Raw genomic sequence first — 12,862 nt, forward strand, 5'->3', positions numbered from 1 at the left:
GGGAAAAAGGTGGAAGACTTAAGAGCAAACAGGAATTGCTCTTTCAGCAAGGCAGGGTGCTCATTTGGTTCAGCCACAGTGTAAAACCATGCCCTAAATTGGTGCTTTATAGGCAGGAATCACTGCAGTTGCACTTCTGTATTTTTTTCAAGAGGAGGAGGCAAGCAGAGCTGTGGAGATGTGCAGAGCATGCTTTCTGTCACACAGTGCCACTCCTGTCAGCTCCTGGAGTTTTCAGTTTGATTCCTTCCCCAGAATTTCAAATCCAACATGTGCAGCATACATCTACAAGCAGGTCTGTAAAACACACAAAGAGGAATTGCATCCTTAATTGTGAGAGATTCGAGATTTAAGATTTATCTTCAGCTGTCTGGCTTGTAGTAAATACAGTGAACTTTCTTCTAGTTTTTTGTCTATAGTCTGGGAATAATTTGTGTGAGTCATTGTGCCTATTCGTTTGTTCAATGTATGGCATGCTCGTGGAAAGTTAACAGCAACTGATGTTTAAAGTGAGTAACTATTAGAGGTTATGGTGTAACCTTTAGCTTCTCATTTAAAGCTGCTCTTCATTTCCATGGTAAAATTAATCTCTTATGGAAAAAGAAATGTTTCCAAGCAAAAGGTTGAAATAGCTTGTTGTGGTGTCCCAAGGGAATCAGCACTTAAATGAAGTGTATTTCTGGGAGCCAATCTCCCTGTGCAGCCCTTGCTGCCAGGAGGCAGTGACAGTCGGCTAAAGCCTGAAGCTCTCAGGCACTGGAGACAAGTCTCCTTTAGAGGAAGGCAACATGAATTGAACTGTTACAGTCATGGGGTATGATGGAAGGGTACTTGAATGTAAATCTTTGTTTTCAGCTGGCATATTTTGTTTGTGTGGAGAAATTGAAAATTTCCAGGAGATTTTTTTGAAATTTGTATTAGGAGAGGTCTCAAGCACTATAGCTTGAGTATTGCGGCTTGGAGGCTTTGCTGGTGGAACCAGGCATTTATAGCGTGTCTTTCCGGGAGTGCTTGTGTAGGTGGGCTGCTCTCTGTCTACGTTTGGAAAGACATCCATGCAAAGGGTCTCAAGCGAATAGTAATACACTATTGAACATAACTTCATATAATCTGCTTTCTGAGAGTGAAGTTTGTTTTGTTGAGGACTTCTTGCAGAAGAAAACCTATTAATAGCTGTTAAAAATGTGATCCTTTTGGCTTAAGAAGCCGGGACTGCTGGTTCAGTCAAGCGTGGATTGGTGGTCGTCAGAAGTTTCCAGTGCCCATTCCTCAGCAAAGCACATGCTGCCCTGGCATCTTTCTTCAGTGAAGGGTGAAAAGTACTCATTACCTCCAATGTGCTTATGTTCTGCTAAGCTTAGTGGCAAATATTTTTCCTGTTACCTTTTCTCCTAGGCCTCTCAACAACAACATAAAATGTTGATAGCCAATAAAACTATTTTCTTCATGGCATGAAAAATGTTTAGCCTTAATATATGCATGTGTAATTTTCTGCTGGACTTTGTGTCCAGCAGTGGTAGCAGCGAGTGCCTGTGTTTCATGTCATCTGAGAATGAATGCATCAGAAGAAAAATGAACAGGAAAACTCCCTCTGTTATGAGAGAGGAAAGGGGGGGGAGAAAAAAAAAGTATCTGTTACATTCCAAAATCAGTCATAATAATGGAAGTTCACATCAGATAAATTGCCGGAGACAGAGTGGACAAACATCTGGTTTGTTCATCCCTAGCTATACTAACAAAAATATGATATCCTGTTAGAGAAATCACTGATGATCCTGGTTTATCTTGGCGGTTGTGCACCTTGGTATTTTTCACTTCACCAAGAACCTATCAGTACTTTACAGCTAGCATGCCTCCAGCTCCAGGTTCACAGTTCATGTGCTTCTGTGACTTTGAACTCTTTTCCTGAGTTTGCCAGCACACAGCTGCACCAGAACAGATATGTTTACATGTGGGGAGTAAATGGCAGCTTGCAGCTCAGAGTTTCCATTTCCTTTTACATTGTTCAGGAATCCAGGCTCACAATTCATGTCCTAAAGCTTCGCCTCGTGTATGCATCTGACTTGGCCCTTTATAGTATAAATGTTTTATTTTGACATTGATTTATTGATAGAAAGGGCTGACTAGGGAGAAGCTACTTTCACTAGAAATTACCCTCAGTTTACATGAGGTTCAATTGTGGGTGAAATATGTTTAAAAAAAATTCTAAGCATCACTTTCTGTAAGGCTTTTGAGCAGTATGTAAATGTGAGGCTAATGTGAAACCACTTTATGCAGCCATAGCAAGATTGATGTATTTTTAGGTGGAGAAAAATTACATTTTGTATTAAGCATGACAAAATCTGATTAGCTATTATTTAAGCTATTGTCATGTGTAGGTGATAAAATATTCCCAGATGTGCTTGTCAAGGCAGTAATTCCATTAAGAGGTTATGGTAATTATAAACAAGAAACAAAGCCATCAGAGTGATTTGTTCATTTGCTTGAACCCTGGAGTAAAAATAGAGACTTCAGTGAAGAGTATTGATAGTTCTGACTTTACACTGCCTGACAGACTTCTCATCATTGCTTATTGCCTAATTCACGTTTATGAGCTTTTCCTTCTCCTTTTGTACCTAATCTGGATATTTTGGGTTCTTGCTCTGAAAGAAAGCTATGGTTTATTGGTTATATTGCTAGCTGAACTATATGAAATAGATGTTATGTAAGTAACCTGTAGAAAGACCTGTAGTAATTGTGTGTTGTGTTTTGCCTGCTGTTGTTCTGAAAGAAGATTCTTCAGTTACCCTGATGTGTTACAATGAGCTTAGCTTTTGGTCACCCTCACATGGATCTTTAATGAGAAGAAATGACTTGAACTTATTGGAGCATTTTGATGCAGTTTCTGCTTCTTCTGATATCTATGTGTATTTTAATCGCTAGGTTTGACCTATGTCTCACTGTTAAAAGTAATGTAATGGTAGTGCACTTGTGGTACATGAAATTTTAGTTTTTAATCTTCATTCTAGTGTTCGTTATGATACTTGGGCTGTAAAATTGAAGCATAAAAATCAAACAACAGAGTATTTGTAGAATTAGGTTTTGGACTTTATATGACCATGCAGTGAGACAGTCCAGAGAGCTGTACTCACTGAAAATCACACCCAGAAGATAATCTTTTAGTACTTGTCTGGATCATTGTCCAGTCCTATCAGTGCAAGAAGGGGATCTGGAATGCAAAGTAGGGCCTGGGATTGTAAAAGCCCTGGTCTAGGTCAGCATATGCTGCCATGGATTTGTGTTCTCAGGCTGGAAGTGCAAATACCTGTATATTTTCTATGCGCTCACTAAAGGCAAATCATTTACCTCTTTACTTTCATTAGGGCTGCTGTGTTTGTGGTTGGGAAATCAAAGCAAGCCATAAACATCATGCCAGCATCATCACGACTATTTCAACCCCCCTGCCTGGTTGCAGGGCAGCAGCCCAGGTAGAAGTGATTCACAGGCCTGGGAAATGGATGTGTGGCAGGGGACAGGGTGAAAAGGCTTTCAGGGAGGGGAGCTGAAACTGGGTAAAGACTCTGTGTAGGCAGGTAGTACTGGTTGCGTCATAAACTTTCTTTCAGTTGAGGTGCAGCAGACCACATCTGCTTAGGTAGATGTTTGTTCCCAAAAATCATCATCAGTTCACCTGTAGGTGAAGGCGGTACTTGCCTTCTGTTGACAAACCATGTATGAGAAATGATAACCAAAATAAATGAACCCATGTATTACTTTAAATTTCTGTGGTTACATTTAAAGTGATTAGCTGTTTTATCTCATAATCTCTAAGAGCAGACTAGCTTGACACTTCCCATTCATAGTCTGTGTTTGTTTTTCATTGATGCTTTCGTTTGAAAGCAGGAAACAATCTGAAAATAATTGTATTAAGTGTTTCAGCACAAAGATTTTAAGATATAATAGCTTGGCATATTACTCTATCTTCTCACTATTCCTCAGAGGAAATAAAACAGAGCTGCAACTTTCATCCAGGCAGCTTTTCTACTACATCCTGTTTCCTTCCGCACACTGGAGAAAGCACCGGCGTTCCTCTCCCTTTCCTCCACTTCAAATGAAGAAATCCCCTTTTTCCGTGTTGTAGCACTCACTCTGGGGAACACCGGGTGTTCTGTTAGCTTTTCAGATGTCGACAGAGGATTTGGGTTGTTTAGGCGAATGTGCATTTCACCCTCCATATCAAAGGAAAGCATTACAAAGAATAGAGGAATATGCACAGCTACCCAGATAAGTGCCCCTGCACAGCTTTCCTGGGCATTTGCCCTGGCTGCTTAGGCTGCCTGAAAGGTGGCTGGCACCTCCCCGAGAGCTGTGAAGTGCTGTGTGAGTAGTTGCTGTGCGTATTGGAAGGATGACGTCTCTGCTTTTCTCTCACTGAAAGGTAGACTTGCAATCCCCTTTTCTCTAAGGAAAACTGACCCTTGAAAAGGCTTGGCATGAAAAGGATTAACTCCCTGGAAACTTTGTTTGGAAACGTTAGGAGACTGCTATGTGTATACGCTGGCAATCTCTGTAAGAGACAAATTATTTTCCCACCCTCTCAAGTACTTGGTAGTTTATCTGTTGTTTATATTAAAGATTGATCGTGGTTATATATTTCTGACTCAGAGTTGTCATTAATCACGCTGTGCCACATAAGAGACTGGAGAAGAAGAATGGGGGTTGCTGGAAAGCAGACATGTGATCCCTGGCTCTGCTTTTAATGTGACTTATCCTGACATTAGCTTTGTTCCTATGAATTATTGTGTTTGTGTAAAGCTTGCTTTTTTTTTTTTTTTGTTTCAGTGTTTGGTATGTCTGTTTTTCTCAGGGCTATTCAGTAAAAGATAATACACTTACTACAATTATTTTGGAGAATGTTCATCATGACACTTGCGATGTTGTTATTTCAAGAGGTCCCTGCTCCCCTCCACATGCCCACCCCCTTGTTTGCTAGCTCTTACTTCCTCCCCCAGTCCCAGCAGCCGTTTCCTCCCTCTGAGCAGAGCCACGCAGGCAATTGTTTCAGCCTGTGCAAAACGAAGAAGTGGAAAAGGACTGGTGGGGTGAGGACAAATGCACAAAGGCTGGGACTTCCTAAAGCACATCAGCTGCCAACAGAAAGATACTTTCTCTCACAGCAGCAAAGCAGATCTGTGCCTCCTCCTCCTTGACCCTGCTGAAGGTTTCCAGCTCCAAAATGTTCAATCAGCTGTTTGTGGTCTCCTCCCCTCCTAAGCATGAGAGTCAAAACTGCTGGCAAGAGGGAGAGGAAGAAAAGGGAATTTACTAGGTTTTGCAAGCTGATTGGGGTTACGAGGACATGTTACCAGCCCTGCTTGGAGTCAGGTCCAGAAGCCTCTGGAGCAAGCTGTTTTCCCACCCTGACTTGTCTGGCTGAAAGTCCCTTCACATCTTCCAGAGGCGTGCATTGAACCCAACTCTTCCGTGTGTTCTGATGGGAAATAGTTACACTGGCAAATTTTCCACCAACAGGAGATTCAATCCCTTGAATTTTTAATTGCTGTGTGTTTGTCTAATAAAAAGAAATTATGTGGATTTTAAAAGAGGCAATTGAAATCATTGATATTTGATGAATCAGAGCAAATTAGCTATGAAGAGACTGACATCACTCAATACAGATTATCTTATCTTTTATTTGGAGCTCTGCTAAAAATACTTTGCCAGGCATATCCTAATTCTGCACAGATTTTTCTCCTGAGTCATGTTACATTAATGTCTGACTTCTTTGGTGCAAAATCCTATTATAGAATTCACTGTTTAATGGTATCTTCAACACTGAGACATGACTGTAACTACTGGTTTGTGTTTATAATTAAACACGCTCTCATCAAAAGCAAGAGATGACCAGAAGTTCTACAAACCTAGCAGAATTTAGGTCTATTAGTTGTGATGAAGGCACATTTTTCGTGAAATCAAGGGAGGATGAATAATGTAAGAATTTGCAAACATTTAAAATAAATATAATTACGCAGAAACAGTGTGGACAAGATGGACTAGATGTTTTTAAAAGACTTTGATTCCAATTAATTTGGATTGCTTGGGTTTTTTTCCCCCCATGTGACTACTGTTGATGACATAGCGTACATATAAAGAATAAGAGAATTTATTTCTGTGTTGGGAATAGGGTTTTTTTTATCAGACTCAGTAATGTAAATAGAACTCTATTTGAAAGTTCATTTAAAACTGAGTACTGGTGTATATTTAGGTGCACTGTATGCTAAAGTAGAAATATCCCCCAGTGTTTAACCGAAAGCATGCTTTATGTGTGGTTTGGTTTTGTTTTTTTTTAATGTTTAACAGTAACTGAAGCTGGCTTTGGTGCTGACATTGGGATGGAGAAATTCTTCAACATCAAATGCAGAGCCTCTGGCTTGGTTCCCAATGTGGTTGTACTTGTTGCTACAGTGAGGGCTTTGAAGATGCATGGAGGTGGGCCAAATGTAAGTTTTTACACCTTTCCTGGAAAATAAAATTGTTGCTAATATTTGAAATAAGTAAAATGTCTTTGTTTAAGAAATATTGGGATAGCCTATAGGGCAGTATTTAGATATCGCTCCTGAGTTACCTCATTAGATAGATGTTACCTTTAAAGGTAATGCAGGAATGGAAAGACACAAATGAAAGAAGAGGATTGAAAGAGCTCTGAAGAAGTACTAAATCTTGCTGAGGGAGTGAAGTTTGTTTGCATGGGGAAAAAAGCTATAATGTGTATGTTTCTTTTCACGGCCTTTTGAAATAGCGTATTCAGTGCAATAATGGGAACACCTTCTGTCCTTTTGATTTTCTCAGATTACATTAGCATCCCTGAGCAAATTAACTGATAAAATTTTGCAAATGTTCCCAGTGTAACGCCAGTCACCAGTGTATAATTTTTTTGCTATTTAAGCCACTAAGAAACTTGTAAAGGTTACTGATGGTAGAAGTACTCCTCAATCATACAATCAGATCAGACTCTGCTAGCCAAGCAGACAGACACTTCTAGAAACACTTTTGTCTACCCAGCAGCATGCAAGAGAGTCATGCTGCTAGGGAAACAGTCTCACTGGTGAAAATACTAGAGCTGTTTCTGCAGCCACAAAATTTTGGAATTCATGGTCTCCCTTACAGCTAATCATCTCTTAGAGCTAAAGCTGAGCTGTCCTTTTTCAGTCTTTCAGGTTTACATAATTATACAATTTTCTATCATTTTAGTCCACTTCTAATGCAAGTTTACTTTATTTTTAATTATATTCCTCCATGTGTTATGATTCAATCTAGCAAAAATAGGACTTACATATGTCTCAGTAACTGTCTCTGTTTCTGTCTAATCTGTGTTTTTGGAACTATAAAGCTTTCATTTGCTTATACGATGCATCACAGAGGCATGTAGGCTACCAGATACTTTTACTGGGAAGTTAACTATGAAACGGATCAAGAACAATGCTTGAGACAAAAGTGACTAAGTCCGGTGCGTGGGATTGATGTATGTGGTCCTTGGAGACTCAATACAGTACCCTGGTGATACTCTTTGTCTGTACAGCTTTGTGCTTTGCAGCAAAGTAAATTACTTGCATGCAGTTCCTTGCTATGGGCAGTAATTACAGGACACCTGAAGATGATGTTCCTCTTCTAGTCATCTGCGTTTCTGTTATTCCTTCAGCCAGCTGTTGGAGGTTGCTGTCCATTGTCTTTGCACTGCTGGTGGGTTGTTAAGCATGTAGAATGGGATCCAGTTACGTTCTCTCTAATAAATCTTCTACAACTAGTTGCTGATTCACTAGGTGTATCTTGGTACCCAAATACAATAGCAAGTGTTGCTATTCTCCGTGTACCTGTGTAACTGAGAATGAAACAGAAGCTGCAGTCAAACTATGATGTTGTATGTAATGTATGTGCTGACTGGCACTATAGAAAGTAAGCAAAAGGACACTTCTGACCATTTAGGATTAATGCAAGTGTCACTGTAATGACTTTGATTGTTTATTGTTCCAGGTAACTGCTGGTGCCCCCTTGAAGAAAGAATACACAGAAGAGGTAAAAGAAACTATTATAAGTTTTTGTTTAGAGGGACAAAATAATGTGGTATATGGAGAATCAGAACTTCTCGTTCCTCTGGCTGGGTAGTGTGCAGCGTCAGGTTTGATATTAGCATGCTCTAACGCTGACATTCAGCGAACACCTTTAAAAGGCATTGCCAACAAGTAAGGCCATCTCATCTTCCCCTGGCAACTTGGTGTTATCCCTCTAGTGTGTGCTATGTCTGTGACTGTATGGTAGATTGTACTGAGGAACTAAGCTAGCTGAAAAATAACTTTTTTTCAATAGTTTTTCCAGGACCACTGAGTTTTCAGACCGATCAGCTCTTCATTCCAACATACAGGCATTTATGGAAGCACAAGAACAGAGTAGTGCAGGGTCAAAGACACTCCCTGAAATTAATGCTAGCTTAACCTGTTCGTTAAACAACAGGTTTAATCTGTTTGTGCTTTGTGTCTAGTGTTCGATGTCACTCTTCAAACAAGAGTGGATTCTACAGGTTTATTTTCTTCGCCTCTTCACTGTAGACAAATTCCGGTCATTTGATTTTATCAGGCTAAGGATATGTGTGTTGCAATTAAGACAAGGCCTACAAAGTGTAAGGTAAAAGAGTAAATAAGGAAATCCAGTAATGTGCTTTTATCTGCAAAATATGTGTATATGTAGATTAGACTATGCATCTAACACATCTGTATGTAAAACCCCACCCTACTACTGTAGTTTATGAACTTTGCAAGCAAGAGGCTAACAGCCCTTTCACAATCATGACAGGCAATCAGTCATCAGCTGCACTGTTGTGTTGTGTTCCAGAAGAGAGCAATGCATTCATGTACAAATTTTGGACAGTGCTTCGTTACTTAAATATGTCTGTTGCTTATTAATTGAAATAAGAATTAATAAGATATGTGCCAAAATATTTTTGTCTGGAAGCATTTTACTTGCCTGCAACTGTCATGATCAGCACTGTTTATGTTCAATTTAATTTATGGAAAATTCTTTGGCTGGAGAAGACTTGATGTATCTTAGAATTTCCATAAATTCTTGTTTAATTGCACAGAACCTCCAGCTGGTAGCTGATGGCTGCTGTAATCTGCAGAAACAGATTCAAATTACTCAGCTCTTTGGAGTTCCTGTTGTGGTTGCTGTAAATGTCTTCAAGTAAGTCTATTCTTTCATTACTTTTGTGAGTAAATCCACAGTTCAAATTTCACACTTTTATTGGTTTTTAAATTAATCAGTTTTGGCATGAAGGAGAGAAGCTGTTAAAGAATTTCCTTTTTTCATCATATATATAAAGATCTTTAAATCCGTAGCTTGTTCTTAAGATTTTAAAACCACCAAAAAAAAAAGTATATACTGTTACAGAACTATTAATCTTCTATATTAATTAGCTATAACAATTACAAAAAGTGTTCTTGAAGCTTATACATACATATGCTGCATATAAATGCATTATGTTTATGGCACAATTTCTATATAAACTTACTTTGCAACTGCTGATAGTAGAATAAGGCTAGATAGTAGATATAAGGTTACAAAAGAGCACTAATTAAACAAAATAATGAGATGGAACTGTTTGGTTGGCAGAACTGACTCTCCTGCTGAGGTTGATCTGGTATGTAAGATTGCAAAGCAGTCTGGAGCATTTGATGCTGTGCCCTGCAATCACTGGTCGGCTGGTGGTAAAGGAGCAGTAAAATTAGCTCAAGCTGTGGAAAAGGCAGCCAATCAGAAAACCAGTTTCAAATATCTCTACAGCTTGGAGGTAAGATTTCTTTTTTTTTTTTTTTTAAATGAATGCATGCTGCATCAGTGTTTGATTTAAAACAAGAAGAACATTGCAACAAAGCTATCCAACATACTTGAAAGAGGCTTGACTTGGCTTAAAATCACAAAAGCTTGAGAGAACAAACAATCTGTGGCTTTTCCAATCAGAGGAGCAGAATACTTGCTGGTAATGCTCATTATTTAGTGCATTGAATGCTGTTTCTGATACTTTCTTGTTTAACATAAAAGTATGTCTGTACGTGGAACATTCACAAATTATTGTGGGTAGCTTCTCCACAAAGATCTCACAGTCATGATATTTGTCCTCACAGTCAGCTAAAATAAAATATAGTTACTGTTTCACAGTCGTGGGTATTGCACCAAGTTGTGGCTCCCTGAAGCTTCTCTGTACGAGAAGGATGTTAGAGGTAGCACGTGCACGCTCATGCTACACGTCTGCCCAGCCAACCAGGTCAATGCAGAGAGAAAGCACTGCCTTTACCAGCACCCACTTACAGACCCACGGCCCTCAGACGAACACGAAGAGCACAAGTGGGCCGGTAGTGTTCCTTCTCTTCTGCTGATCGGGATTGGAGTCTGCTAGTACAATATGGCACACGATATATGGGTCACTGCTGCTGGTGGCCTTAGATCCTCAGTCAATCCAGGAGCAGCCCCCAGTGCCCTTGCCCTGCTCCAGTTGCTGGCACCAGGGTCCGCAAGCCCCTGAAGTTTACAGCTCACTCTAGCTGCTGGCACTCAGACCTCTTTTCCTGCTCTCTGGTGTTCATACATACATATCTAGAGCAGAGAGCACACACACACAGAAAGTGATCGGAAATCAGATTTAGTGAGAATAGAGGACAGACTGTGGTCTTCAAGCATAGAGCTCCATCAGACAAGCTAGTGACCAGACACCTTTACATATAACCAACCCTTTCTTCACTTTTTCCCTCCACGTTTTTCCCCACACTTGTTCCTCTTTAATCCACCTTGATTACTCCTTTCCCTATCTTTGGTCCTTCCATGAAGCATGCCCTAACAATCCTTACCCATTCCCACAATCCCCTTCAAAAATCCCCTTAAAATGTTTTACATAGTCACAAAATGCTGCTCTTCCTACATTCCATAATGAGTCCTGTGCTGCTGTAGGCGACCACCCCCTTTCATTTGCAAAGTTTTCTGATGAAAGAGTTTCCTGTTGACTTACCTTGGTGCTTCCAAGGACAACGGCCTGGCCTCATCCTTCCCCTTGAATGGTCTTAGGAAACAGGCAATTCAGTGTGCTCTAATTTTCACTGATTAGGTTTTTCCACTGATTACATTACTAGGGTTCCTCCACCTATCATTGTTCCTCTGATCCTTGCCTGGGCTTTGTGTTTAATTTGCTTAGCCATTAGTGAGGTTAACATAACAAAGGATAGTGTGATCCAAGTTTCAATCTTATGTCTGCCAGAGATGGTGACTCTTTCCATGTCTCGGAGACTTTGTTATTGCAGTCATCTGCAAGGTAGTATCTCAGCATCATGAGCTGTCAAGAGGAGCAGCTTGCAAGGAAGGGCTACTTGGGCCCCTGAAAGCACTCTGCTGGATTACCACCGTGCAGGCAGAACACTAGGAGGGATGTATGGCCGAGAAGGTTATACAAATGATTTCTCAGGACCTTCCTGACTGTCCAAATGTGGGCAGGTTAAAATTCAGGCAGCAAAATAGACTTCTCTGTCACCAAGGAAGCCCTTGTCAAATTTCAGATCCATGCCTCAGTTGACAGTGCTACTTAAGTTTCTTTAGAAAATGTTTGAATGCTATATTTTAAAAGCAGAACCTCAACTTCGGTCTTTTCAATGGCTGAAAGTTCCTATTTTGATCCTTCTCGAGAGAGAGATCTCCTCTCAGCCTGAGGTACATATGCCCTGCTGTTGTCCTTTACTCTCTCTCCTCCCTGATATATACACCTTATCTGTTCCACCCATTTTATTTCTTTTTTCCATCTCCCCCACTGTTTTCCCAAATGTCAGTAATCCAGCCAATTCCTTTTAGTATTAGCCACTGCCTTCACAGAATGGATGGAAATAGCTTGGGAATGTACGTGCTGCAGCATCTATTCAAGGCATTTTGCCCACGGAATGTTTTTACAGCCAAAAAATGGACAATGTATCTACCTTTCTGAGTTTGTCTCTAATGAGATGCTCTGGAAACTGAGGATTTTGTGGGGTTTGCTTAATAAAATAGGAAAAAAAATTCTTTCAGAAATACATGTAATAGTTTTCCCCATAGGACATTTTTATTACAGAGATAGCACATTAGCATTTGACGAGTCCCATATTTAAGCTTTGATGTTACTACATTCTATGTAGCTTACAGTCTTGTGGTATGAATGAGTAGAAAGGATTGGTGGGGGTGGACTCTGCCTCTATGAAGGAAGAAAATGAGACTGATTTCTACTTTAATGTCTTCCCCAGACACATCTTTTTGTGCTGTGTTGCATAAGCAGCATGATCTTAAGCACAAAGAGAATGAATCACATCTTTATATCAACTTAATATTCTGTAACTTAACACAAATATTATAAGCCTCAAAAATATGTTGAAGGGATTTTATAAAAGCATCTAAAGATTTTAAAATACTGTAAAAAAGTAAATTCAGGCCAACAAAAACATTAAAGGGTAATGTTCAGGCTTCTGTTTCATTCTTACTGTGCAAAGGATGGGGACTGCAGCAGTTGGAAGTAGGAGAGTGGAACAGCAGTGCTGTCACTTGTATGGTATGGTAGTTTGCTTGGTCACTGGGCTCATAGACATGTGAAGGAAAGCAACCTCTTCCAAATGAGCCTGCACTGATATTAATTAATGTTGTAATAGGATTTTTTGATGTAGCAGTTTTGAGGACTGATTTCTGCTGTTCAAAGGGGTAACTATGACAGAAAATTAAGAAAGAGATAGTAAGACGGGATTCAAACAGATGATTTCCTCGTCATTATGCCTAAAGCAGATGTAAGTGAGGACGTGCTTCCATCCTTTGTCTTTGTAGTGACTGCTGG

At 39.9% G+C, this 12,862-nt stretch overlaps 1 protein-coding gene across 1 annotated transcript in view; it reads left to right on the plus strand.

The window, feature by feature from the left end:
- The window catches only part of MTHFD1L (methylenetetrahydrofolate dehydrogenase (NADP+ dependent) 1 like), a 154,335-nt gene that overhangs the window by 83,464 nt on the left and 58,009 nt on the right, over positions 1-12,862 (plus strand). Inside the window, exons 21-24 of the mRNA XM_086461102.1 lie at positions 6,340-6,479; positions 8,011-8,052; positions 9,113-9,213; positions 9,643-9,820. Coding sequence (XP_086317228.1) covers positions 6,340-6,479; positions 8,011-8,052; positions 9,113-9,213; positions 9,643-9,820 — 461 coding nt within the window. The remainder of the gene's footprint in view (positions 1-6,339; positions 6,480-8,010; positions 8,053-9,112; positions 9,214-9,642; positions 9,821-12,862) is intronic.

Source organism: Leptosomus discolor, chromosome 2 (assembly GCF_034619465.1).
Source record: "Leptosomus discolor isolate bLepDis1 chromosome 2, bLepDis1.hap2, whole genome shotgun sequence".
In the NCBI taxonomy this organism is placed as follows: Eukaryota; Metazoa; Chordata; class Aves; order Leptosomiformes; family Leptosomidae; genus Leptosomus; species Leptosomus discolor.